This window comes from Haliotis asinina, chromosome 14 (assembly GCF_037392515.1).
Source record: "Haliotis asinina isolate JCU_RB_2024 chromosome 14, JCU_Hal_asi_v2, whole genome shotgun sequence".
Taxonomy (NCBI): domain Eukaryota; kingdom Metazoa; phylum Mollusca; class Gastropoda; order Lepetellida; family Haliotidae; genus Haliotis; species Haliotis asinina.
In genome coordinates this window covers 30,507,352-30,534,227 of record NC_090293.1, presented here as the reverse complement: position 1 = coordinate 30,534,227, position 26,876 = coordinate 30,507,352, and the positions used below count along the sequence as shown (strand labels likewise).

Below are 26,876 nucleotides of genomic sequence, written 5' to 3'. Positions count from 1 at the left end.
AAATGGTTCAAAGTTGTGATGTCACAATGCTAATGCCGATGTCGCAATTTTACTAGCCCCTGCTTGACTCGCGGAAACCTGAGAGTGGTCACACTGTAGGGAATTTTGCGGCAGTTTCAGTCAATTTATGGTGGCGAGTAATAAACAGAATACTAAACTCGCTTCTGTGAAATATCATTTTTATTAAACTCGTTACAGATTTTGTATCAAACTCGCTTTCGCTCGTTTGATACCAAATCATTAACTCATTTAATAAAAATGGTATTACATTACACGGATGGTCGTTTAGTATCCTCTATTTATTTTTTTTTCAAGATCTGTGACCCAAGGTAAACTCCTTTTAAGGTAATACAGTATTGTCTGTCTGACGTCTGTCATTCTACAGTCACTAGTTCTTCAACACTGAATTAATTAACGGTACACATACACACAAAATCTGCAAAATTCAAAAATATCCATCAAATATTTCCTGTTCTTACATTCTGAAGGGATGAAACCTTGACATCAAACAGGAAAATATTACCTTATTAGGAGAGGCAAAATATTTTTTGTTAACAGTGTTTTGATATGCTAGGAAATATGGTACACGTGAATTTTAGTTGATATTTACATTTCAGTGTTTAGAATGATCATTATAATGAAGGGTAAACAATTGTCTGTATAAATGAAACTGACGTGACTGCATTGCATCAACAAGGTGTCTGAATTGCATCAACAAGGTGTCAGTATTGTATCAAGGTAGGTGACTGTTGCATCAACAAAGTGTCTGCATTGTTTTAACAGTGGTGTCTGTATTGTATCAACAAGGTGTCTGTATTGCAACAACAGTGTTGTCTGTATTGTGTCAACAAAGTGTATTTAATCAAGAAAGGTGTCTGAAATGCATCAACAATGTGTCTGTAGTGCAACAACAGGTGTCTATATTGCATTAACAAGGTGTCTGTATTGCATCAACAAAATGTGTCTGTACTGTGTCAAAAAGGTGTCTGAATTTCATGAATAAAGGTGTCTATAGTGCATCAACTAAGGTGTTTGTATTGCATCAACAAGGTGTCTATATTGCATCAACAAAGTGTCTTCATAACATCAACAAAACTGCCTGTTCTGTTCATGGAATGGCCTTCAGATGAACTCTCTGGATAAACCCTGTGGGACAAGTGGGACACTCCTCAATCATTATCTAGGCTGCCAAAGTATCTTGGCCATCTCGTATATCTGCAAGAAATCACTTCCTCATTGAGCTACAAGGTGACAATAAACCAGGAAGTTGACAGTACAAGGTGACAGTAAGACATTGCGGTCTGGGAACCTTTTTGTAGCAGAGGAATAACACTTTTTCTGGGTTTCCATTTCATTTCAATGGCAACGAAATCCAAAGATTTCTAACTATAGCTTCCTAAAATATATGACATGTACTGAATCATTTTATAAGAATATTTCTCTCAGAAAATAACTCCATGAGTTTGATTGCAGATGTTTCTGATCATTGATTGGGACAGAACAGTCTTTTTTAACGAATTATGGATTCTTTTAACCAAACTGGCTGGATGGAGATGGGAAAAATTGATTGTGTTTAAACCAAAATCAAGAAAAGAAAAGAAAAAATATGCTCAATTGAATTTACTTGATTCAAGTTGCATCAGGTGACATGAAAAGCTATTGAAAGGTGCCAGGAAAAAAAACCTTGGAAATGTTGAACATTTTATACTGTATTGGATAACAACCATACTCACAATGAAAACAGTTTGAGGGAGACAATCAATGACAGAGACAATGATGGAGACACTTGATGACAGGGGCAATGATGGAGATAAACAATGATGGATACAATGATGGAGACAGCTGATGACAAGGACGATGATGGAGACACTTGATGACAGGGAAAATGATGGAAACAGTTGATGAGAGGGACAATGATGGAGAGAGAGTTGATGACAGGGACAATGATGGAGACAGCTGATGACATGGACAATGATGGAGAGAGAGTTGATGACAGGGACAATGATGGAAACAGTTGATGACAGGGAAAATGATGGAGAGAGAGTTGATGACAGGGACAATGATGGAGACAGTTGATGACAGGGAAAATGATGGAAACAGTTGATGGCAGGGACAATGATGGAGACAGTTGATGACAGGGACAATGATGGAGACAGCTGATGACAGGGACAATGATGGAGACAGCTGATGACATGGACAATGATGGAGAGAGAGTTGATGACAGGGACAATGATGGAGAGAGAGTTGATGACAGGGACAATGATGGAGAGAGAGTTGATGACAGGGACAATGATGGAAACAGTTGATGGCAGGGACAATGATGGAGACAGTTGATGACAGGGACAATGATGGAGACAGCTGATGACAGGGACAATGATGGAGACAGCTGATGACATGGACAATGATGGAGAGAGAGTTGATGACAGGGACAATGATGGAGACACTTGATGACAGGGACAATGATGGAGACAGTTCATGACAGGAACAAAGGTGGAGACAGTTGATGAGAGGGACAATGATGGAGGGAGGTTGATGACAGGGACAATGATGGAGGTGGTTGATGACAGGGACAATGATGGAGACAGTCGATGACAGGGATGACAGTAGAAGACAGGGACAACAATAGGAACAGGTGACACCTGTCAAGCAATAATGTAGACACAGACAACCAGGCAAACACCTGTTTGACAGCAGGTGTGCTGCACACCAAGGATGTTCTTCAACTTCCTGATTGGCATGAAAACAAGCCAGACAGGACTGACAACATGAATCCAGGAAGGAAAAGAGGTAGGACAAAAACTGACACAGCTTAAATACTATCTCATCAATCATATTCTAGGACAATTTATTTTTATCAGCAATTCCATCCCTGCTTGAAAGATCAAATAACTTCATCAAAATACATAAATATTCCTGAAGGTGTGGCAAAAGTCTGGTTTTCATGGTGTGGTTTATAAGGTTTCCAATGTAATGCTGCTTCATGAATATCAAAGAGCTTCCATATCATGTTAAACGCACTATTCACCATGTCATGTTATACTTATATTCATCAGTCTCCATGTCAAGTCATGCTTATATCTACTAGTCTTCATGTCATGTCATACTTACATCCACCACTCTCCATGTCAAGTCATATTTATATCCACTAGTCTCCATGTCAAGTCATATTTATATCCACTAGCCTCCATGTCAAGTCATATTTATATCCACTGACCTTTATATATGTTATACTTACATCCACTAGTCTTCATGCCATGTAATACTAATATCCACTGGTCTCCATGTCATTTAAACCTTATATCCACTAGGACGTCATACTTATCTCCACTAGTCTCCATGTCATGTCATATGTATATCCACTACCCACCATGTCATGTCATACTAATAGCCACTAGTCTCCATGTCATGTCATACGTATGTCCACTAGCTTCCATGTCATGTCATACATATATCCACTAGCCTCCATGTCATGTCATACGTATATCCACTAGCCACCATGTCATGTCATACTTATATCCACTATTCTTCATGTCATGTTATACTTATATCCATTAGCTTTCAGGTCATGTCTCCTTATATTCTCTAGCCTTCATGTCATGTAATACTTATCCACTATCCTCCATGTCACGTCATACTTACATCCACTAGCTTCTGTGTAAAGTAATACACATTTTCTTTAGCCTCCAAGTCAAGTCATCCTTATTCACATCAAATGTCTTCAATGTCATTTAAGTCCAAACTGTATCGAAATGCACATAAAGTTTCAACAATACTGTATCAACACTACAAACTACTGGCATGTCACTTCCTGAATATATTCCAGGATTCCTATTGGCCCAAACGACTCGACCAATGAGAGGAATGATCAAGTATGCAGACGGAACATTCTGGTAACCCAGAAGAACAAACCACCTGGTGCCACATCCGTCTTGCTGATTGAAGGGGGCACTTCTAACAACACAACTTTGACCAATGAGAATACTAGGCCCTTGACATCCTGTTATAGTGGAACGGACACAACATAAAATTATCAGAGCAATTCTTCTCAGGGTGTTCACATCAACATGAAAATCTTTGGACAAACAGGTAAAGGGTTCACTGTACAGACCTCGGCCCCGTTTCACAAAACTCTTGTAAGCCTAAGATCTCGTAACTTTTCTCGTAGCATTTGCACCTCTTATGTTACACTATGACAGGTACAAGAGCTACGAGAAAAGTTACAAGATCTTAGGTTTGCGAGAGTTTTGTGAAACGGGCCCCTGAATAACAGCAATCAACAAGCCTCATCGATCGATTCACCAAACTGCCACCAGGTGGGAAGCACCTTTAGATAGATGTCACTAGCAAAGTTCAACCAACTAAAAATCTTGCTTGTCATTTTATTACTCAACTCCGGGTTCAATTCCCAACCTGAGTACCTATTACTGGTGTCCCCCGTCATGATATTCCTGGAATATTGCTATGAATGACATAAAACTAAACTCATTCCCTCAACTACTTCACAATGTTTCAGCTGTCCTTGGAGTACAAAGACGTTAATAACCAAGTCAACATGTCAGACCACTCAGTAACCATCTAACTAGTAGGGCTGAAATGGCATTCCGCAGTATTTTGTTTTTGGTTTGATCCACCAAGTTCACTTTGAAAATATGGTAAGTTCGGTTGTCGTAGCAACAATATCTTATCTTATCTTAAGCACAATGCCTACGGGATGTCAGCACAAATATTCCCAGTAACTAATTCAAGATGGCATCTACATGTAGCTACCATTTCTGACGTCTGTTCTACTATTGTCAACAACTCATGCTAATAAGAATTGGATGAACAAGATTGTGTAAGGGCACATTCATTTGGGTCCCAATTTCAAGAGGAACTTTAACCAAACTGACAGTGCCTTTCCATGAAAATGTTTATCCTAACAAATTTTATTATTAATGAACTGAACCGAGAGCTGTGTACCGCCATACGTACCCACCATGGCATACCATGCACCCATGATAAGCAGTGTAGGACATACACATATGTGAGAGTGTAGGCTAAGTCAACCCAGTCAGAAAGCCTGACCATCCAATCCTGTTAGTCGTCACTTATGACAAGCATGGGTTACTGAAGATCTAACCCTGATCTTTACGGGTAGCTGACTGAAGTACAAAATTTGAGATTCCAACTATGAGTTATACAAGTATATGATTGTCTATACCTGGAGAACACTGTCATGGTAATTAGTTTGGACAGTCTTAAAACTTAATTAGTCTTCAGCTGAAGTTACAAAGATGACTTCAGCTTAAGGTAAATTATCACAGTGAGTGAGTGAGTGAGTGAGTGAGTGAGTGAGTGAGTGAGTGAGAGAGTGATTTTAGTTTCGTGTTGCTTTCAACAACATCATTGCTGGGGACAACGGCAACTGGATGCACACATTGCACCCATGTGAGGAATCAAACCTGAATTGTCAGCGTGATGAGCGAACACTTAACCTAGGCTACTCTCCACCCCTGGAATCTATCATAGATCCCACTGAATAAGCAATAATAAAATGTAATATAATTTTTAAGCAAATGTATTAAAAGTAAAAAGGAAATGAGATGAGAGATTCTGAACTGTGGAATGATTCTACAAAGACATTCAACATCCTGTACCTTTATAGAAGAGTTTCATTTTTCGCCATTTGGAGTAGCAAATTACAAAACTTTGTAATAAGGCTTATCTTCAAAATCATTCCCTTTTTCCATGAGAAATCCAGGTCCCTTTACGAAGATCTATCATAAAACATGAGTTCTAGAGGAACACCAGCAATAACCTCCAGAACAATCACAGTATACACTGCCCACTTTACACATGACTAAAAGAATGCTGATAAAGCATTGGTTGAAGGATTAACTAACATGTGCATTCGGAAAACCAAACAGGAAGTTCAATGACCTAGTTCTTCCTAAGCCCCAAACTGTTACTGACTTCCACTGTTCCAGATCAAACACAACAGAATACTTATACAAATATATGAGACCAGTTCCTGCATTGCCGGGCAGTTTCACATGTTGTATGAGTCTCTGCTTTGACAGATGGATGAAAGTTATATTGGTGATCTTATCTAGAAAATCAAACACATAACATATCCAAAAAACAATTTAATTGGCTTTGATAGGCATATGTGTGGTCATTCAGAAAAAAATATTTTGTCTCTTACAGGTAAATCATGGTGGTTTGAAAATACTCAACACTGATTAGATAAACTAGTGACTGACATTGTGAGCATCAGGTATTATAACATGCTAACAAGGTATGATGAAAAGCAACGAAAGAATGATGATAAGCAGTTAAGGTTCAATGACAAGCAATAAAGCTGTGCTGACATGCAATCAAGGTGTGACGACATGCTTTTAAGGTGTGATGACATGCAATCAAGTTATGATGACATGTAGTCAAGGAGTCATGACATGCTATCAAGGTGTGATGATAAGCAATCAAGGTGTGATGCAAGCAATCAAGGTGTAATGTAAGCAATCAAGGTGTGATGACAAGCAATCATGGTATCATGACATGGAATTAAAGTGTGATGATATGCTAACAAGGTGTGATACAAGCAATCAAGATGTAATGACATACTATTAAGGTGTGATGACATGCAATCAAGATGTGACAACATGCAATCAAGATGAAAACAAACACCCCCCCTTAAACTTACCTCAACCATCTTGTGATGCAGCCACGGCAGAACCTATGACCACACTTGGTCTGTTGAGGCTCTCGCAGGATGTGCAGGCAGATGATACACTGATACTTCTCGTCAGGGGTTGGCACAAAGTTATAGTCAAAGCCCTCTGTCGGCTCTTGATACCAATATGCTGGCCCTGACGATGACCCCTCTCCAAAAGACGTGCTATCGCTCCCACTTGGGAATGATGGCTGCCCAAGGTTATCCTCATTTTCATCCATTATCTTCACGAACAAAACGTCCTTGGTGCAGACTCATGACACGCGGCACTCCTAGCAACCACACAATTGGATGAGGCAACATCGAGAGTTCTTTCTGAGCATGTAGGGAACCTGAAACACAACAGTAAAAATGTAAGTACCTCAAAAAGATTATTATCGTTATGATGCTAATATTTCTATAGCTGAAATATCCAGTTCAACCGCTGAAAGGTGCTTTGTTTTTCCTTGATCATTCGATGACGATTTCAAAAACGCATCGTATTTTCAATCTAACCTCTTTGGGTATCATATAACTCTTACTGCCTACAAGGCACACTGATTTAATGTGGCTTTCCCATCCTTACGAGGGACACATAGTGAAAGCGCTTTGTCCAAGTTTGCTGTAGCCACAACTAGGTGTTTTCACATATTCATGTACCATCTGCCAACGGATTTGTGGGTAAATGTAGTGTAAATATTGTTGGAATGTTTCTAAAGGCACCTTAAAACTGACTCAATCCTATGGGCATCCAAGTGTCATTACGTTTCTGCTTTTGTTACTTATCATGAGAATGAGTTGACTTGCTGTTGCATCAAATCAACAAACATCAAAATACCCTGCTTCTTATTCACAGAGATGGCAACAAATACACAAGATATCTGAATCTGGACAATCCCACTGAAAGAAGTAATCCACACTCAAATGTTCTCCTTCTGAACTGAAAAAACATGACAGCCTTTCCGCTCTAGATCTTCATACCTGGGACACCACAGAGACGCTGTTTCCAGGAAAAAGCTCAGACAAAGAAAACATAGGCTCTGGTTCCTATAAGGAACACATAAGATCATCTACATATTTGTAAAGAAGAGGTAATGTTTCATGTCTCTTGGACATCCTCAAGGAATCCTAATAGTCACACACACCTGTCTTTTGAAATCCTGCACAGCTGAAAACAGTGCATCAAAAGCTGCATGTTTATTGGTTTAATTTGGCTAAAATTTGGCTAAGAAAATTAAGCCACATTCACTTTTTGATAGTTGCTTGAAGAAAGCTGCTATCTATACTGTAAAGATAGAGGTTGGGTTTAGTTTTACACTTCCAGCATTATCACAGTTTGAGACACCAGAAATGGGCTTCAAACCTGGGTCTCTGGCACAAAAAGCAAATGCTTGAACCGCAAAGCTACCCCACAAGCCGTTGAGCACTAGTGTTGGGGAATAAAAATCTCACAATTGCTGTTTAGTTCATAAGAACTGATCAATCATTGAAATTAATTTTTTTTGTGTCGGAGTCGGAGTCGGAGTCGGAGCCTTTAGATAAATTCAATCATGACTTGGAATGATTTGTAAAGTTATGAAATGTAAATTTAATGACACTGACAAAAACAACTTTGTGAAAAGAATGCAAACAAGCGTTCAAAAATTGTTTGTGCTCGATTATGAGAAAACATGATTGATTGCTTACTTGTTTAGTCAATGTGACAAATCTCCAGTTATTTCAACTGATCAAATATCCACTACTGAGCACATGAAGTGAGTGAGTGAGTTTAGTTTTACACCGCATTCAGCAAAAATCCAGCTATATGGTGGCGGTCTGTAAATAATCGAGTCTGGACCTGACACTCCCGTGATCAACAGCATGAGCATCAGCCTGCACAACTGGGAACCGATGACATGTGCCAACCAAGTCAGCAAGTCTGACCACCCGATCCCGTTAGTCACCTCTTACACCAAGCAGAGTCACCTTTAATGGCAAATATGGGTTGCTGAAGGACTATTCTACCCCAGACCTTCATGGGTCAAGGAAATTAAGATACACCAGCTCAGTCAATGTGTTGAATGATTTCTAGCTAATCTCCTGCAATATCACTGACAGTTGAAGACTTCATCTTTAATATTTAAACAAACACGGAATCGTTTTTTAAAAAAATAAATATGGAATTATTGATGTCGGTCTCCAGCTTTTAAAATGCCACTTGATTAAAAACGGTAAAGGATGCCTTGTATAAACGATAATAGCAGGATTGACTCCTGCAGACTGGGTTAGAAGTAGGACTTCCAGGATATCCTGGTATTGTGACAGGACACTGTAGCTTTGATAGCAGTAGGATATTGATAGCATACACTAATATGATGTAAGGGTGTCACAACACGGTCTTTGGTCAAAGCGGTGATACCAACACTTTACACTGGTAATGTGTTGTCATGGAGACATATGCTGTCAATGAAAACTTTGTCAAAATATCACTGACTGGCCTACAATACTTTCACAATAACCAAATATATTAGCCTGTCTTGTGTGGCACAACTCCACACCAGAAGAGAAATAAAGGGAAAATGTGACAATTTATTCCATTCCCGTGGGAATGTATCATCTGTATAGATATAAATTACCAGAGCTCCAGGTAATTTTTCAAGCAATTGAGTATTTACTCCCCTGTCTGTATATGGAAGAGTAATTGCATATTTTGAGGACTAACTAGCTATTTGTCTACTCCCACTAGTTTAAAGAATTCAGTTCTTTCATGCAATGTTTATACTTACTGGCTAATTAACACTTATAGATATATGAATAAAAATCCTTCTCAATACTTTTAGTAATTACTGAATAGTTGGCAGCCATTTTTGAACACTCAACATGGAAGCCATTTGTCTATTGCAGTGTCTACTCCTAACAGTGACTATGGCTATAATAGTACATGCATATATAGGCATCGCTTAACATTTGCAAACGCTGTAGTACAGTTCCAGTGCCATGACGAATTATCATATGCAAACCAGTGTAGTTAATTGAGTAAAGTACCCAAGGTATAATATCATAGACCTACTGGGTTTTAAGTGATTCTTATGCATTTTTTGTACTCCCAGATTTGTTGTTAATTGAGTAAATGTGATTTTTATTGCCTAAATTACATAAACACATGCCTGATCTGGAGCTTTGAATTATTTTTTCTCATATGGATAATGGCATTGGCTAGTAGCATGCTGGCAAAATGGAATATCCCCTACTTTTTTTGAGCGGTATAATATTGAACCGAAGTTCCCCTTGTTAAGAGGCATTTAAATCTACTGCGCCGTGGAATTACGTAATAAGATGATCTTGTATAGATGTAGTGTTGTTTAGGTGAGTCAGACCCATGTTTTATTTCACCTCACCTTTTTAACGCTCCCATACTAAAGTGGAGTAATTACTCTTTCCGAAGTGTCAAATATATGGCCAACTTGAAATATTGATACTCATAGTGTGCTGTTTGGTTTGTTCATAGCGATATGTCTCAGATCATTTCTAAACATGCGCTCAGCTAAACTGCATGAGTGATGGTAATTCCTGAATAATAGATGCACACAGTTTCATTTTTTGTGTGCATGTGCATGTGCATGTGATCACGTACTGATCATGCATAATGTAAAATGTCATTGTGAATGCACACTGCATTCTTGAGTATTGCCACAGTACTAACATGCATAGAGTCTTATTTTTCTTGAGGTTGCAGGCCACTGACCCACAGAACACAGGTTAATAACAATAATTTTTCAACAGTGAATGAAAAACGATACATGAATGAGTGTGATACGTGGACATCAGGTTCGTGATGAATGCTGTTTAAATGCAAAAATAAACCACAAATTTTGATAAAGATAAAACACATTTACATTCAGAGGACATCAATTCAATAAATTTACTGTATGTAGGATTACAAACACATATAGGCTTTAAGTATTTACTTCTCAGTACTAACATGCAAACCTCAGTACTAACATGCAAACATCAGTACCTAACATACAAACCTCAAAGATTGCTACATTCAAATCGTTAGTTCTGTTACTTTTCATTGCTAGGACATGTCACCCTTGTCAGCAACAGCATCAGAATATCATTTCATACTGAAATACTTATATATATTCATGGAAACAAAAAAGGAACATCCGAACGTACAAGTGTTTATTCTTTTCAAGAATTTCAGCCAAAGTGCAATACAAAGCTTGTGAAGAAACCAGGAACAGAATGAAGGAGCACTTTCACTTTCAGGTGTTCCCTTATCAGTTTCCATGACAACATATCTTCAAGTGCACATATATATATATTTGGAAAACCTAAACACAAGAGACAAAAATTTACAAAATCATAATTTCTGAATGATAAGAAAAATATTAAATTCCTCCAAATGTACTAAAATTGCCCACTGACCACCAAAACAATGACCATTTAATTATTACAAATATTCTGCTTCCTAAATTGAAATCAGTTTTTTCAACTAGGAAATAAATCTGCTATGTCCAGCTACAAAAACCCTGTTATCTCCAAATTAAACTGATACAAGGGAAGTATAAGTCACTACTCACCAAACCAAGATAAAATGGCTTCCTGAAAATGTTTCACTAGCTGTACAGTGAATAAATCCAGAAAAACATATCAACTTGATCCAGAAATGAAAGAGCAGTGGTGAACAAGCCATAGATAAGTCTGCCCTATGTGTGTCAAACTACTTCCTGGTTCATCTCTGTCAGTATTCAGGTGAAGGTGAACTTAAATGAGCTTTGATGTTCTGGATTACATCTACCTGCTTATCCTCCGTAGCCAGGGAGTTAAATTACCTTATAAGTACTTGCTTGTAATTACAGAATTATATTTTGGCTGGACTAATGAGTCTATGCAGAGGCTAGTCAAGATTGTGTACCAAAATCTACATTCTGTGTATTTCAGGATTTTCTGAACATGTGAAGCATTGATTGTGCTTTTTAAACCAGTTATTTGAGAAATCTTAAGATGCATTTAAAACGTTGAATATGCAAAAAGTTAAAAAACACGCGAGCAGAATATGTTTATAAAAATAGCTTATGAAAGGAAAAAAAACCCAACATCGATTGTTATCAAGTTGTGCTGTTAGTATAGGACTAGTGGTGTACTGTCAGCATAGAATGAGTGATTTTTTTCTGAACATTTTGCATTTCCATTATATTGAAGTTGGTTTTGATTAGGTATGACGTAAGGCAGTACATACTTGCCTAGTAAACTGACAATGACATCTACTTCAGTTAGTAAAATGACTGAAATAACCACATACTTGAAAGCACTGGGTAACAGAAAATGAGATACCCAGTCAACATTCATAATACCCATTTATACTCGGCAGGCCATATGTCAGTTTTACAGTATAGTATTTAATTTACTTCTAGCAATTTAAGAAGTACAAATGTGGCAAAAAAATCCAAACAAACAAAAAACAAAAAAAAACAAAAAAAAGACCCCCCAAAAACAATAAAAATTTGAGTAAGTTTACATTTTTCATAATTAGAATTTAAATTTTTGAGCAGGAAATTTCATTTTCATTTTTTCCTTATTCTTGGAAAATTACACCAGGAGGATCTGCAAAACAAGAAATAAAATTTGTGTGGCCTAAACATAACTGAAGTGAGAGAATTAAAGCACTTTATTAGCCAATGGCAATGGAATGACAAGAAGAATATCCTTTGCTGCTGACATGAAACCATATATCTCCAATGTCAGGTGAAGGTAAAGCCTCATATGGAAAATTTGGGAACAAGCCACCGAACGTCCTATTTTCCTGGGCAGATGCAGCTATATGACGGTGCTCTGTAAACATTCCATTATGGAGCTGACAATCCAGTGATCAACAATAAGAACACTGATCTACAAAAATGTAGCACGTCAACAGCTACATTTTTTATGTAAAGTTTTGTTCAGAATTCACCAATTTTCATTGAATAGATATTTCCATTAATAGAACTAATGACAATAATCTTTTCAATGTTACAAATTTGTTTTACAATACATCAGTTTAAGTGTAAACAAAACCTTCAAGCAGTATGGAGTATTTGCAAAATCTAGTTCAGAACAGTTGACTGAAAAGGGTGGCTACATTTACAGAGGTGAGTCTTTTCATGAGCATGGTAGTATATATCCCAAATGCTCATCTTGTGCAGTCCTGTTCTGTCTTGAACCAGGTACAGAATCAATGTGTATTGAGCTACAACCAGGATGAGCGAAGCATTTATTAAGAGCAAAGTCTTGCGTCTCTAACCCCTTATGGCAGTGCTGTCTCAAGAGTCAACTAGGAAGTATCACAAAAGCTGCTTAAAGGACATCCTATTCATGTTATTCATCTATTAAAAAATGAGGGTGAAGAGAACAAAGAAAGATCTCCCATTCACTATGTTCTTGAGTTTTGCGTCATCGTTACATGTTCCATGTCATCCGGACCTTATGCTAATTCAGTACGTCATAGCCAATCATTTGGGATGAATGTATGACATGACTATAAAGTCTCTGTTGTATACATGCAGTATCATCCATGCATATCGGACAATCCTGAAGAATACAAACATTTGTATGCTCCTCAAGATCTCATTACAAAAAAACGGAATGTGTGTGTGGTGTGTTGCACATAATGGGCAAGATTACACACAATCAGTAAAGTAAATTTCTCGCGAAGTTCTGGTTTAGAATTGGTAGGGTTGTGCACAGGCAAATATACTGTATTGCAATATACAGTGGAAGCTGTCTAAACCGGCACTCATTGCGACTGAAAAAAGAGTCCGGTTTAGACAATGTGCTGGATTGTAGAGCTGATGATAAATGTACCAGCCATGGATGGGACAAGAGATTTTATGCCTGTGATAATCACAAAAACTTGATAGATGTTCCTTTCCAAACATAATGGTTCTCAGAAAAAATATTACAATACATATTGTTCGAAAAGCGTATTGTGGTATACTGGCATACCAGCAACAGTCCTAAACATTTTCAGCATCAAATACAGTGGCGAGGAACAGGATTTATATTTCTTAAGACTGGTGATGTGTGGCACTGTATCCCAACTACGTAAGTCAAATCTCATAATGTGGAGTGAGTGAGTGAGTGAGTGAGTGAGTGAGTGAGTGATTGATTGATTGATTGATTGATTGATTGATTGATTGATTGATTGATTGATTGCGTGTGTGCGTGCGTGCGTGCGTGCGTGCGTGCGTGCGTGCGTGCGTGCAGCATAAAACTTGTACCAATATTCCAGCAACATCACGGCACTGGACACCAGAAATGCGCTTCACATACTGTAGCCATACAGAGAATGGAACCCCCGTCTTCAGAGTGATGAGCGAACGCTTTAACCACTTGACTACCCCACCAACTCTTGTCAGGTCCAGATAAAATAACACAGTATAAAGGTTTCGCATACTTTGATTATTGCTGTGTACAATGTTAAATATGCCAGCAAGATAGCAAGCAACACATGGTAAATCTCCAAACACCCATGGCTGTTTTATGGACTGGATTGTGGTTAGAGCATTCACTGTTCAACCACAGAACTGGGTTTGATTCCTCGCATGGGAACAATGTGTGAAATCCATTTATTGTGTCTGTCATGATACAGCTTGAATATTGCTAAAAGCAACATAAAATCTTACTCACTAACCAGCCACATCATGATGGCTGCAGCCAGCAGTGGTGCACTCACCATGTTCAAGTTATGCCTTCCTGTAAGTTTGTCTGTTCAATGCCATACTCAGAAACATTCCACCTATATGGATGCAGTCTGTAAACCAGGAGTCTGGGCTATGCAAATTGCAATCCAGTGATCAACATCATGTGCATCAATCAATCAGGTGGGATATGCTGACATGTCAACAAAGTCTGCAAGTCTGACCTCTGCATCGTGTTAGTCGCCTCTTATGACACACATATGGGTTACTGAAGATGAATTCCAGCTCGGATCTTCATGAGAGACACTCAAGTACACAAGGGTGTGCCTTGAAACATTGAACAGGATACATACATAATTTGGTACAGAACTGTAACTTACATAGATATTCTTTTGTTTCACTCAAAGTATAAACAGAAATCTAACATCTCTTGTCAACTTGTTAGATGTCATTGAAATGTGAGTCCCATCTGCTAAGCCTTAACACATAACTTTATGCAAGTGAGTTTGTTCAAAACTACCTCTGTTCACCCAGCAGAAAATGGGTACCCGGTGGAATAAGTCATGCAACCACTAACCTTCTAACAGGCAGCTTGGGTTAATCCGGGTAATAATAATCAGATTGTTTGGGCTCTTCAAGCATGCATTGTGCATGGAGTAATGCGCATGATAAATGGACTGTTATTATTATCTGCTAGCATGAGCAAGTTTTATGCCACATTTAGTAATACTCCAGTAATACCATGACAGGGAACAGCAGAAATGGGCTTTAAATATTGTACCCATGTGGGGAATCAAACCTGGGTCTTCACCATGGTGAGCGAACACTTTAACCACAAGGGTACTCCAACCAACCCCCAATATCCTACCACATGCGACAGTAAACAACAAACCAACCAATCAAATCTATAGCATGAGTTACTACTGTATCATAACCAGAAAAAATATGGGACACACAGACTCTGATTCAAGTCATAAACACATGCTTATATGACCTAATGGATACTTCACATTACACTCCCAACCCATTGCAATATTTCTATGGACACCAATCACATGACATCAACAAATAAAACAAAAAAAACATACCTCACTCACAAGTACTACTCAATGGTCCCCCAGTATGAAGCTGGATTGGGTGCAGGAATGTTACAGTGACCTATTTTGTCAGACCAGGAAGTAACAAGGGGGTCACCTGTTTATTACAAGAAGGGGGAACAGAGTAAACACAATCCTGGCGACAATGCTTCCCTGGCTAAAGACACTACTGTACAATGTAAACCCATAACCCTCTCAAGAGAGGACAGCCACAACCACTGGTCTGTTAGTTCTGGACTATAGTCCATTTGCAGTCAGAATGTACCGATGAAGTTCACTTTAAGCAAAAATATAAATCAAAGAAAGTGGAAATAAGATTGCGAATCCTCTTGATTTTACCTTGCCAATTGAACATTTACATCTCAGAATTTCATTCAACATCAGATAAAAGCTGTGTAACAAATGATCATTCATTCAAATCGCTTATTATTGGTTTGTATTACAAAGGGATAAGTGCAATTGCATGTGTGGTATATGGTGAGCATTAACTGAGAACAACCCTTGTGATATAACCAGTAATAGCCATTTGAAACTTTCATTGTTTGTACAACCAGTGCATGAAATATGCCAGACATCTGGGCTGGTAACTTCAAAATGGATTGAACCAGACCAGACAATAAAAAGAAAATAATTCAGATAGGATTTATTTTAAAGAAAATCCAACTTATGAGTTTGTAGAACTCCACGCCCCGATAAGTGTCGCTGTTCAGGTGAAAATATGTCAACACAGAGCTTTGAGTTTGTGATACATTTGTTCAATGTTCAAACAGCAACAGCTCATACTATGTCAAACAAGCCTCACTGACTTTAAAATATGGTGAATCTACTCAGATCTATAAAACATTTTTAAGCGGATATTGGACTAGCCTGCTGTAAATTTAAACTGTCAGTTAGAAATCTTGCTCATGGTGTGGCCCTATTTCATACACTGTTATATAACATAGTTTTAACAGGAGTATTTGAGGCTTACTGCGATAACATCATTGATATCTCCAGGTTGGCTTTTTATCCAATCTGGTGTCTTCGCTGGTATGTTGAGCACACCAATCACAACTCACTTTCAGTTTTTAAATTATCTAACCATTCAAACTTGGCAACACAACTCATGCAGAGGAACTGACAGAGACAGGAGTTCTTGCATGTATGTTTTTAAGTTTTGGACATGACAACTTGTCTGTTACATATAATGATTTCCCCAAAGTCAATCCTTCGCAGCTGCTACCAGTATCTTGTTGACACTCTCAAGCTCGGCTGTAACAGCGACTTAGCTGATTGGCTACTGTGAGAATGCTGAACCAGCAAAGGGAGGTAATAACATTATCAGGCCAAGCCATAGATGAATCCAGGGTATAGTGGACACTTATCAAAACATATACCCTGGAGATATCGAGGAGACTTATCCAAATGTATACCCTGGAGATATCGAGGACTGTGGTAACAGAAGAAATAATGGTTTCGCGGCACTGAAGCTCACCTGCATACAAAGTTAATAGTTTTAAAAAGGACAATAACCCACGGAACAAGAGCCCCTGTAAAAAGTAACATTCAAATAATTTCTCCATAAGTACTACCAACAGATATTAATCAATCGGCAATATGAAAAGAATTTTTTGTGTTGTAAATCTTGTACCTATTTGGGAATGTTTGATTTAAGAACAATTTCTTTAGTTGTAATGTGATCTAAAACATAAAACTTCAACTTCAGTACAAGCATGATCAGATTTTTACAACTGCTGTATCCAGAAAAATCTCGAAAAGGGTCCAGTAAAATATATTTCCAATTGGACACTTTTATAATTTTGGTTTTTTTTCATTATCACTTTAGGATATTTACATAGCGCATATATGCAGTGCATATATGCTCAAGGTGCAGTTTAGTTTTCCCACGATCATTAAATGGCACATCGTATTATCAATCTCAACTGCCTTGGGAACATAGAAATCTTGCAGCCACTAGGTGCTTCAAGTTAATGTGGCTTCCCCTCCTGACGATGTAACCATTCAGAGCTGGGTGGACTGGGACACACGGTCATATAGTTTGCACCTATTAATTTAGCCACCATCTGGTCATTTACCAACAGATTCATGGGTTCTTGTAAGTGCACAGTGAGTGGGTTGTGTATTGTCCACTACCAAACGATTTGAATCATGAAGATCATGGTACCTAGGGCATTATTATTACTACAGGATACGTATATCCATGCACCTACAGCTTGCTCAAGGCTCTGGTATATGGTTCCCTTGATCACTGGATGTCAGTCTCAACGTCACATCGTAATACCAATCTCAACTCCCTTGGGAGTATACAACTCTTGCTACCTCTAGGTGCACCAAATTTTGTTGTGGCACTCTCATCCTGGAGAGGTACCCAATTTACTGCTGGGTGGACTGGGCCACATAGTCACAGTACATTGTCCAAGTTTACTGCACGGTGCTGTACCTGCAACTAGGTGTATGCACGTGTTCATGTGACCACCATCTGGTCATATACCAACGGATTCGTGGGTTCTTTTAAGTTCACAGGGTTGTGTACTGTACACTAGGGGTTGTGACAACACTGAGAGAGTGTGCACACAATGTGGATTCCAAGGTTTTCACGCTCGGTCACAGGTGGGCTTGATTCCATCACCTCAATCTCACTGAATCACTAGCTTGGTGCTTTCATCAGCTCACCCACCGCAACCCCGCATAATACATGTTTAAGTGTGGACTTGTCCAAGTGCTTCATAATGTCCTATTATACGCAAAAACATGTTGCATAGGTGTGTTGAAGAAAGCATAAGAGTTAACAAACTTCTTCACAGATAGCTATACAAAAGAAGTACAAATGAAACATTGAAAAGGATCGGTGTAAAATATTTTTTTCCTAAAATGCCAAGTACTGATTTGTCAAGAAAACATGTGACTTATAGACTGAGAACTTCTTATGACAACTTCATGACAAGAACTCTCTGCTTTGGACTCTCAAGTCATATGACATATGACAAGACCTATGAATACCTGGGTTAGAATTGATCTTCAGTAGCCAATTCTTGTTGCAAGAAGCAAGTAATGGGATCTGATGGTCAGGTTTGCTCACTTGGTTCACAAACATCATTGCATCCCAATTGTGTAGATCGATGCTCATGCTTTTGATCACTGAATTTTCTGGTCGAGACTTATTTAGAGAGCCGCCATATAGCTGGACTATTGCTGTGTGTGGCATAAAACATAACTCGCCTGACCATTTACCTTACACATGGCACTGGTTGCTATAACTGTTTCCATTGTTCTGAGAGGCAATACAACACTGTAGGAGCACACTTCCATCTGGTATCCCATACTTGCTATAGGATCTCTGTCTTCCTTAACCGTGATATTTTCACCTTATGAAGGAGTAGGTATATACTCCGAAACAATTTGTTCCTCTTAGTAATGACACTGACATCCAAAAAACTGTCTTCCTTAAATGTGATATACTTTTTGAAGTGGAACTGCACATCTTCATTAATGAGTATCACATAAGATTAAAAGCTGTGATTAAAAATAGGGCAGCAATGAATTCTCTATGACACTGTATCTTTCTATAAAGGCAGAATAATTCTGAAATGTAAATTTCTCCTAGGCTTTATGATTGATGGTGATGTGTCGTGACGATATGCATGGCTGAATCATTCAAACCAGCCAGAAAACCATCCTTAAATACCTGGAATTATATTTTTAATACATTTGAACAATTATATAGCTTACTATGGCTGTGTTATTGAATATGACAGGCATGCACACAAGCACGTACACCTTTTAAAGTACTTCCCACCCTACACCCACTGGAAAATGACAAAAGACCACAATGAAGCTCATGTTCTGGGTGTGTTTCAGAGAGTTTGCACGCACGCATGCACACACAAACACACACCCTACAAATTCTGGTACATTTTCTGTACAATTATATCTGTGGATATGGTGTGCCATACTCTCATTTTATACATATTTCCATGCATTACAAATCTCCATGTGACAATCAAGTCTTACCTCATTGTATCTTATAATGCCTTTGTTTGGCCAGTTTCACAAGGACAATCTCTACCACTGATCATGATATATAGATGATTCATTAGCACAGCCTTCACCATTACCAGTAACATTCAAGCTGACCAGGATAGTTGTTCTGCCTGAACAATAACATACCTATTAACCTGACCTAGGTTCAGTGATCAAGTAATGAATTGCAGTGAGTGAGTTTGTTTTACCAATGTTCCCACAGGCATGGCATACCAAAATTCCATGACTTTTTCCTGACATGTATGGATTTTTTCCTGACCATTCAAGTCCTTCCCTTCAGCCAGCCCTAACAAACCTTTAAAGATATTTCCTTGGCATATATCGTAAATACAAAAAATTTTCATCAATTTATTACATTTACCAAACAATGATATCTGTAATGAAGAATTTTTTCTTTTCCCTGACTCCCCTGCCACAATGTAACATAACATTCTTAGCTACATGGTGTTTTGAAAGGGTGACTGTCAGACCCTTATATTTCCCGAGGTGCAGGGATTTAGAACGGCCTTACAGTTCCTTACACCCTTTCAAAACACCATGTAACTGATATTATTACTCTTAAGACAAATTTGTTGAATACTTATTGGTCAACAGCCGAAGTATACCAAACCATGTAGGCAGATTTGCCAGGGTGCACATGTAGTGTGTCCCATGACAGATGTGATGGGGGTGTATTGTTCGTACACCTTGGCAAATGTGTTCAAGAAAGTAACTTGTCCTGACTAATTTCCGACTTGCCCTGCTTTTATGACACAATGCGTGATGTTATTGTTTACTGACTATTTATCGAAGAGTGATAATTTCACTCTCAACTTTAGGATTATTGCGAACTTTAATAGCTACATTATGAGCAGGTATGAAATGAAATGAAATCCAGGATTATTTGCAGTTTTAAACAATAAGTTGAAATTATCTAGTAGTCCATAGACAAGTAAGATACTATTATTTGGTTGCCCAAAATGAAAACTGACTTGTTCTGGGCGTCAGGTGATGGGATTTTTGAACCCCTGTAAATGTGAAATCATATTCTGAGACATTTTCTTCATAGAGAGGTTACTTGTCATATCGTCTTACAAACCTCTGCTCTAATCAGTGTCTCTCATGGTCATGGTGCGAGTGTTCAGGATTCGTGACTGGTTGCCATCAGATTTAGTTGTGCAATCAGCAGTTTGTTTCAAAAGCGACCATTCACAAGGCCTCAGTAATTTCCGCATGCTTTGGGAAAGCCAGAACCTCTTACTCTGTGTGATGCGCAAATGTTCCTTCTATACAAAAGTCAGTCATGTAATAGGGGATCAATGGCATCTCCATTGCCTTCGTTGACAAGCTAGCCATTATATGTCCTGTGTGTCACATCAACACAATGCCCTGGCAGAAGAGTGATATTTGTGGTTCCATATTTGCTTGCATTGCTGTCAAGTTGAATCCAATACCCTTTTCGCATGGACCCATTTGCACACCACGTAAATATACATACGTACGCAAATAAAATACACATGTGCAAACTAGTCTATGCGGACACAATTTACACACCATGCAAATTTGCACTGGAAGTAAATTTGCATCTGATTTGACTCAATAAGTGGGTGCAACACATGTTCTGACTGGGAAGGGAGATAATTCGTTTCATCATTTTTTTGCATAACCCTTAATTTCCCTGACCTAAACCCAAAATTCTCTGACTTTTGAAAACATGTCAATATTCCCTGACTTTCAGAATTTTCCCTAATCTGTGGGAGCCCTGTTTACACCACTTTTAGCACTGTCCTTCGCACACTGTACCCATGAGTGGAATCAAACCCATGTCTTCGGCATGATGAGCAACCACTTTAACCACTAAGCTACCCCACCACCCCAGAATGTACCAGGAATGTACATGATGATCATGTGATGGGAGAGATCACAGGGATGGACTAGCAACAAAATGGACTTGCGTGTACACAGGGACACAGAAAAAGTCAAAATAATTTTTTTAATATGTTGATCAAGTAACAATAAATATCTCTGAGTCTGTAACTAGCCAGCCAATGATATCATTTGCAGTTTAATAACTGTGATGATCATGATACACACTACAGTAACAGTGACTGAATTGCAATAATAATATAACATACAGTGGAATCTGTCAAATTCGGACTCGACTGGGACTGAGTTAATTGTCCGAATTACATAGAGTCCGAATTGTCCAATTTGAGAGTTCATCTGACACACACTCGCTCGCAGTTCCATGATGTGAATCCACCATGTCACGCTCCCAATCATCATCACACATGCTTTCTGTGGGGATTTTACTGTCAAAAGAAATGTACTCTTCTGTTGTTACATCTGGATTTAGCGATGACATGAGTCTTGACAATGGAATGTCATCTTCCTCGCTGTCACTTGCGTTTTCGTCTTGGTCGAGGGTCCTGAATCCACATGGTGCAAAACACTTCACAACAGTCGCAACTGTGGTCTCAGACCAAGTGAGGTTTATCCAACTCGCTGCATCCAGCACAGTCACTGACTTACAAAGTTCGCCCACACTCTCACTGTCATCCATACGCGTCAAGAGAACTTTTAGCATGTGTCTTCGATACCTTGCCTTAAGCGCTTGTATTATCCCTTGGTCGAGCGGTTGCAACACAGAAGTTGTATTAGGGGGAAGAAACTTCACATCCACATTGCTATAATCCGAGACTGTTTGCATGCTGATTTTGTACTTTTCGGCAAGGTCTTTCTGTTAAATGGGAGGTGTCGATTCAGCATCTTCTATTAACTTGATCTTAGAAGCCAAGCTTAATGTTGCATATGCACGTCTTCGCTTTGGAGGTGGTTCAGCCATTTTGCTACTGATGAAAAATAATCGAGACTGTTTTCTATTTATAATAAAATGACAGTGACACTGAGTGACACTGAGCTGAGTCCTCTTGGTTGAGTTGTTTGCTTACTGATTAACCTAATAATCCGCTTGAAGTTGGGGACCGCTAATTAGGCCACTCACTCCGCCTCCGGCAGGAAGTCCGACGTAGTCAGCGTGTTTTCATAGTCACTTGCCTTGTCGGGTCGAGATTTTAGTCCGAATTCCGAATTATACCAAGTCTGATTTATTCAGCGTTTATGTAATGATAACTTAACTATGTTCTGCCGGGACCACCACTAAGGTCTGAATTGTAAAGAAAACTGATTTACTCAAGGTCCGAATTTGACAGATTCCACTGTAGTATTATGAATAATATTGAAGTGTCTGGAACCCCTGAAAAATAAGAGTATGAATCCCATGGACCCTCAAACACAGGATGCAAATCCTCGGGTAATCCTAAGATCATCTGGAAATTCACTGCAGGTCACTTGCCATTTGGTATTTAAGTTATTGTTGAATTCCACAGTTCAAAACATGACAAGTGTTTCAGTCATGTATGTCAACATGTTATGCTAGCACCTGTTTAGTGTATTCATTTCAGTACTGTGATGACGGTGGATGTAATGTGTGTATCAGTTGGAAAACTGAGACTTCTGACTGCAAGACAAACATTCTGCAGGTATTGAATGAAGTCAGAAGGAAGATCACAAAAATTGTGAAAAAAACTCCACACTGGGAAAATATGTTCTAAATTACAAATCATAACATAATGTTCAAGAATCTTTTGTACATACACAACAACCATGTGAACTGGCAACACTACCAAACAGACTTTTAAATCAAGTAGTGGCACCAACCAGAGATTCTTGAGACAAACACAGATTCCTGAACCATCCAGAGATTCTTGAAAGAACCACAAATTCTTCAACCAACAACAGATTCTTGAATCAGCAACAGCCTGTTGAACCAACCAAAGATTCTTGAACCAAGCACAGATTCATGAACCAATAACAGATTCTTGAACCAAGCACAGATTCTTGAATCAGCAACAGCCTCTTGAACCAAACAAAGATTCTTGGTCCAACCACAGATTCATGAACAAACAACAGATTTCTAAACCAACAGATTCCTGAACCAACCACAGATTCTTGAATCAGCAACAAACTCTTGAACCAACCAAAGATTCTTGAACCAAAGATTCTTGATGCAACAACAGATTCCTGAACCAACCAAAGCTTCTTGAATCAGCAACAGCCTCCTGAACCAATCAAAGATTCTATGACCAACCACATATTCCTGAACCAACAGCAGATTCTTCAACGAACAGCAGATTCCTGAAAAACACATATTCCTGAACCAACCAACCAAATATTCTTGAACCAACAGAATCCAGAACCAAAGTCTTGAACCAAACACAGATTCTTGAAATCATGGAAATCATCACCAGCTTAGTTTTAGTTCCAGATAACATTCAAATGTGGCACACTTTCCAATGTTCTTATTTGGACAAAAACATAAGCAAACCACGCTGGGTTTTTTTTCAGAGATAACATTCCAGGGATGGTTTTCCTTTAAGACTACAATCGATCCAATATGGTGCCTCAAGGTTTGAAATAGCGAGTGCTTTTAGCAATATTCCCACATTATCACAGCAGGGAACAACAGAAATGGACCTCAATGTGGTTAATCAAATCCAAGGCTTCTGCATGACGAGAAAATACCTTAATGACTGGGCTAACCAACAGTTCCTCCCATGGGGTTTGAAATAATGTCCATCGAGTAAAGTGCTCCAATAGGATACATACCATTGTCTGGCTCATCTGTCCTTATACTCTTACGTGGGTCGTAACACCAGCAGTTATCTCTCATATCTGACCTACATAGGCATGTGATAATTGCACCTATTAACCATGTATGCTGATATTTGCCATTTTATGCATATTAGGCCAAGGAAAGTAAACAATTCCTGAAAAGCTAAACAGACTTTTACAGGGTGGGGCCTGAAAGTGTCAGACACAGGTATTCTGGGATGACCTGCAAATTTTAGAGTGGGTCAGATGGGCTGTTACATTGATGGGGAATATTTTATTTCACGGACAACAGACTTTTTTTTAATTTCCCAAATACTGATGCACACAACTGATCATGAAAATCAAAGGAGTATTGAATGTGCAGCTCCCGTGCTATGGAACAACCTCCCAACCTCCCTTTGTCACTAAAATCTGCTCCAAGTCTACAAACTTTTCGTTTTAATAACGTTGATTGTACTAATTACATGTCCTAAAAACAATTAAAGATTATGGTGGGCTAGACAAATACAGTGATATTAAAATGTGCTAAGTGCAAGGAAATCTGATCAAAATCAGACCTTTTCTGAGGGGTGGATACAGTGTTTTGTGAAAGACAGAGGTGAGGTGAGGTGAGGTGAGGTGAGGTGAGATGAGGTGAGGTGAGGTGAGGTGAGGTGAGGGTGAGGGTGAGGGTGAGGTGGAGGTAGTGAGTGAGTGAGTGAGGGTGGAGGTGGAGGTGGAGTGAGTGAGTGTGTGTGAGTGTGTGTGTGTGAGTGTGTGTGCGTGTGTGCGTGTGTGTGTTACTGTTGTTCTGCAGTCGTAGGCCAAACACACTTCTGAAAGTGATTAAGCTACTAACACAGCATTTCTCATGGGAGAAAAACCAGAAAATGACTGTAGTGCGGCGATACTTGAAAATTTGTGCCTACACCTACTATACCCTGAACATGCTGCGCAAGGAATCCATACAAATAAAAACTCTACTTCCTGGTCTCAAAAAATCCAACCAGCATCCCAGTCATACTTCCTTAACCACAGAGAAAGCTTCTTGTTCAACTGTGTAAAACCAGCTTTGTCCCTGATCACATAAGAAAAATCATATCACTTGCACATTAGTACTGCTACGTAGCATTGTGTAGTACATTAATTATTGAGTATAAAGGACAAGGTTGACAGGTTTCTTTTCAACTCCACCTACAGAAAGGAAATGTGATGCAGTGATTCAGCCATATCTGTGGTGAGGGCCACAGATTCTGAAAGTGAGTTTAGTTTTATGCTACTTTTACTTTTACGCTATTTTAATGAAAGATTTGCAAAAATCTATTTGCCAGAAACAGGGTGTCTTCTACTTCTACTTGGTCTTTGGCTTTTGCATGAGAATGCTCCGGTTCACGGGTTGAGAATTGTACAATACGCAATACGCGACTGGTTTCCAAAAGTTAAATCACCCACCTTACACTTACAGTAAGTTGAGTTTTACGCCGCACTCAGCAATATTCCAGCTGTATGGCGGTGGTCTGTAAATAATCTAGTCTGGACCAGACAATCCGGTGACCAACAACATGAGCATCTATCTGTGCAACTGGGAACCGATGACGTGTCAACCAAGTCAGCGAGCATGACCACCCGATCCTGTTAGTTGCCTCTTACGACAAGCATAGTCGTCTTTCATGGCAAGCATGGGATGCTGAAGGCCTATTCTACCCCAAGACATTCAAGAGTCTCCTTACAGCCCATGTCTAGTACGTAGTAACTATTTCCTGTTCCGGCCAATGAAATCTGCCCTATATAGAAGACGCTTCAAGAATGAGTGAGTGAGTTTAGTTTCACGATACACTCAGCAATGCTCCAGTTATATGATTGTAGTCTGCAAATAATCAAACCTGGACTAAACAATCCAGTTTTCCCAGAATAAAGAGGACATAAAGGCTGCCACAGAGGCATGGTTAGAGGGACAATCTGCAAATTTCTATAAAAGTGGTATTAAAAGTCTTGAAGGACAAATGGAATGAGTACATTGGGGTAAATCAAAATTGTATAGCAAAAATATAAGTGCAAAATGTTTTAAGTTGTAAAATGATGCCCCTCCCATCAATATGCCTGAGGTTTTACACCAAATATGGTGGTTATGGGCGAGTTCAACCATTAGGCTACCTTACTGTTCCAACCTACCAAGAAATGTGTTCTGATTTTGAAACAAAAATCTTTTTGCTACATGTGCAACACATGCAAAACAGGATGAGCTTTTGTCAGAATGCAGATGACACTCCAGTCTTGCATCATTGTGGACCTTGCTCCAAGAAAACTGATTACATTTGTTTGTTGGATTCCTTTTGAAAATGACTCCCCTACCAGTGTTATGGCAGGTTTTGTATGAGTTTAGTGCATGCAGAAATGAAAATATAAATATGCATTCCAAATCTTTGGCACATGAAATTTTCATTAAAACCCGGATTCATTTCAAAATTCCTTTTTTTCATACATATGTTATGTTGCTGTTCTAAGGTACTTTTTTAGCGCATCATACTCTATGTGTCCAAAACATGCATGCAAAATACTTTGGGGAGTTTTATTAATTTTGGGGGCATGAGAAACACAGGTTTCTGCATTGACATGAACCCTGTCTATGCCTGAAACTGATCCTTCTTTCTGGTCTGCAGCATGTCATTCCACTCACGTAACTAGTATGAACACAAATGCAACACAATTTTTAAATGACCTGATTCAGTTTTGTTAGAAATGGACTTGATCATG

General features: G+C 38.8%; 1 protein-coding gene across 2 annotated transcripts in view; it reads right to left on the bottom strand.

The window, feature by feature from the left end:
- Nucleotides 1-26,876, bottom strand: part of LOC137261471 (TNF receptor-associated factor 6-like) — a 44,060-nt gene that overhangs the window by 9,703 nt on the left and 7,481 nt on the right. Inside the window, exon 2 of one of the 2 annotated variants that reach the window (XM_067799223.1) lies at nucleotides 6,683-7,044. In XM_067799223.1, coding sequence (XP_067655324.1) covers nucleotides 6,683-6,933 — 251 coding nt within the window. In that variant the 5' untranslated portion in view covers nucleotides 6,934-7,044. Of the gene's footprint in view, nucleotides 1-3,639; nucleotides 3,719-6,682; nucleotides 7,045-26,876 lie in introns of those variants that run through there. The other variant, XM_067799224.1, reaches the window with a different exon arrangement.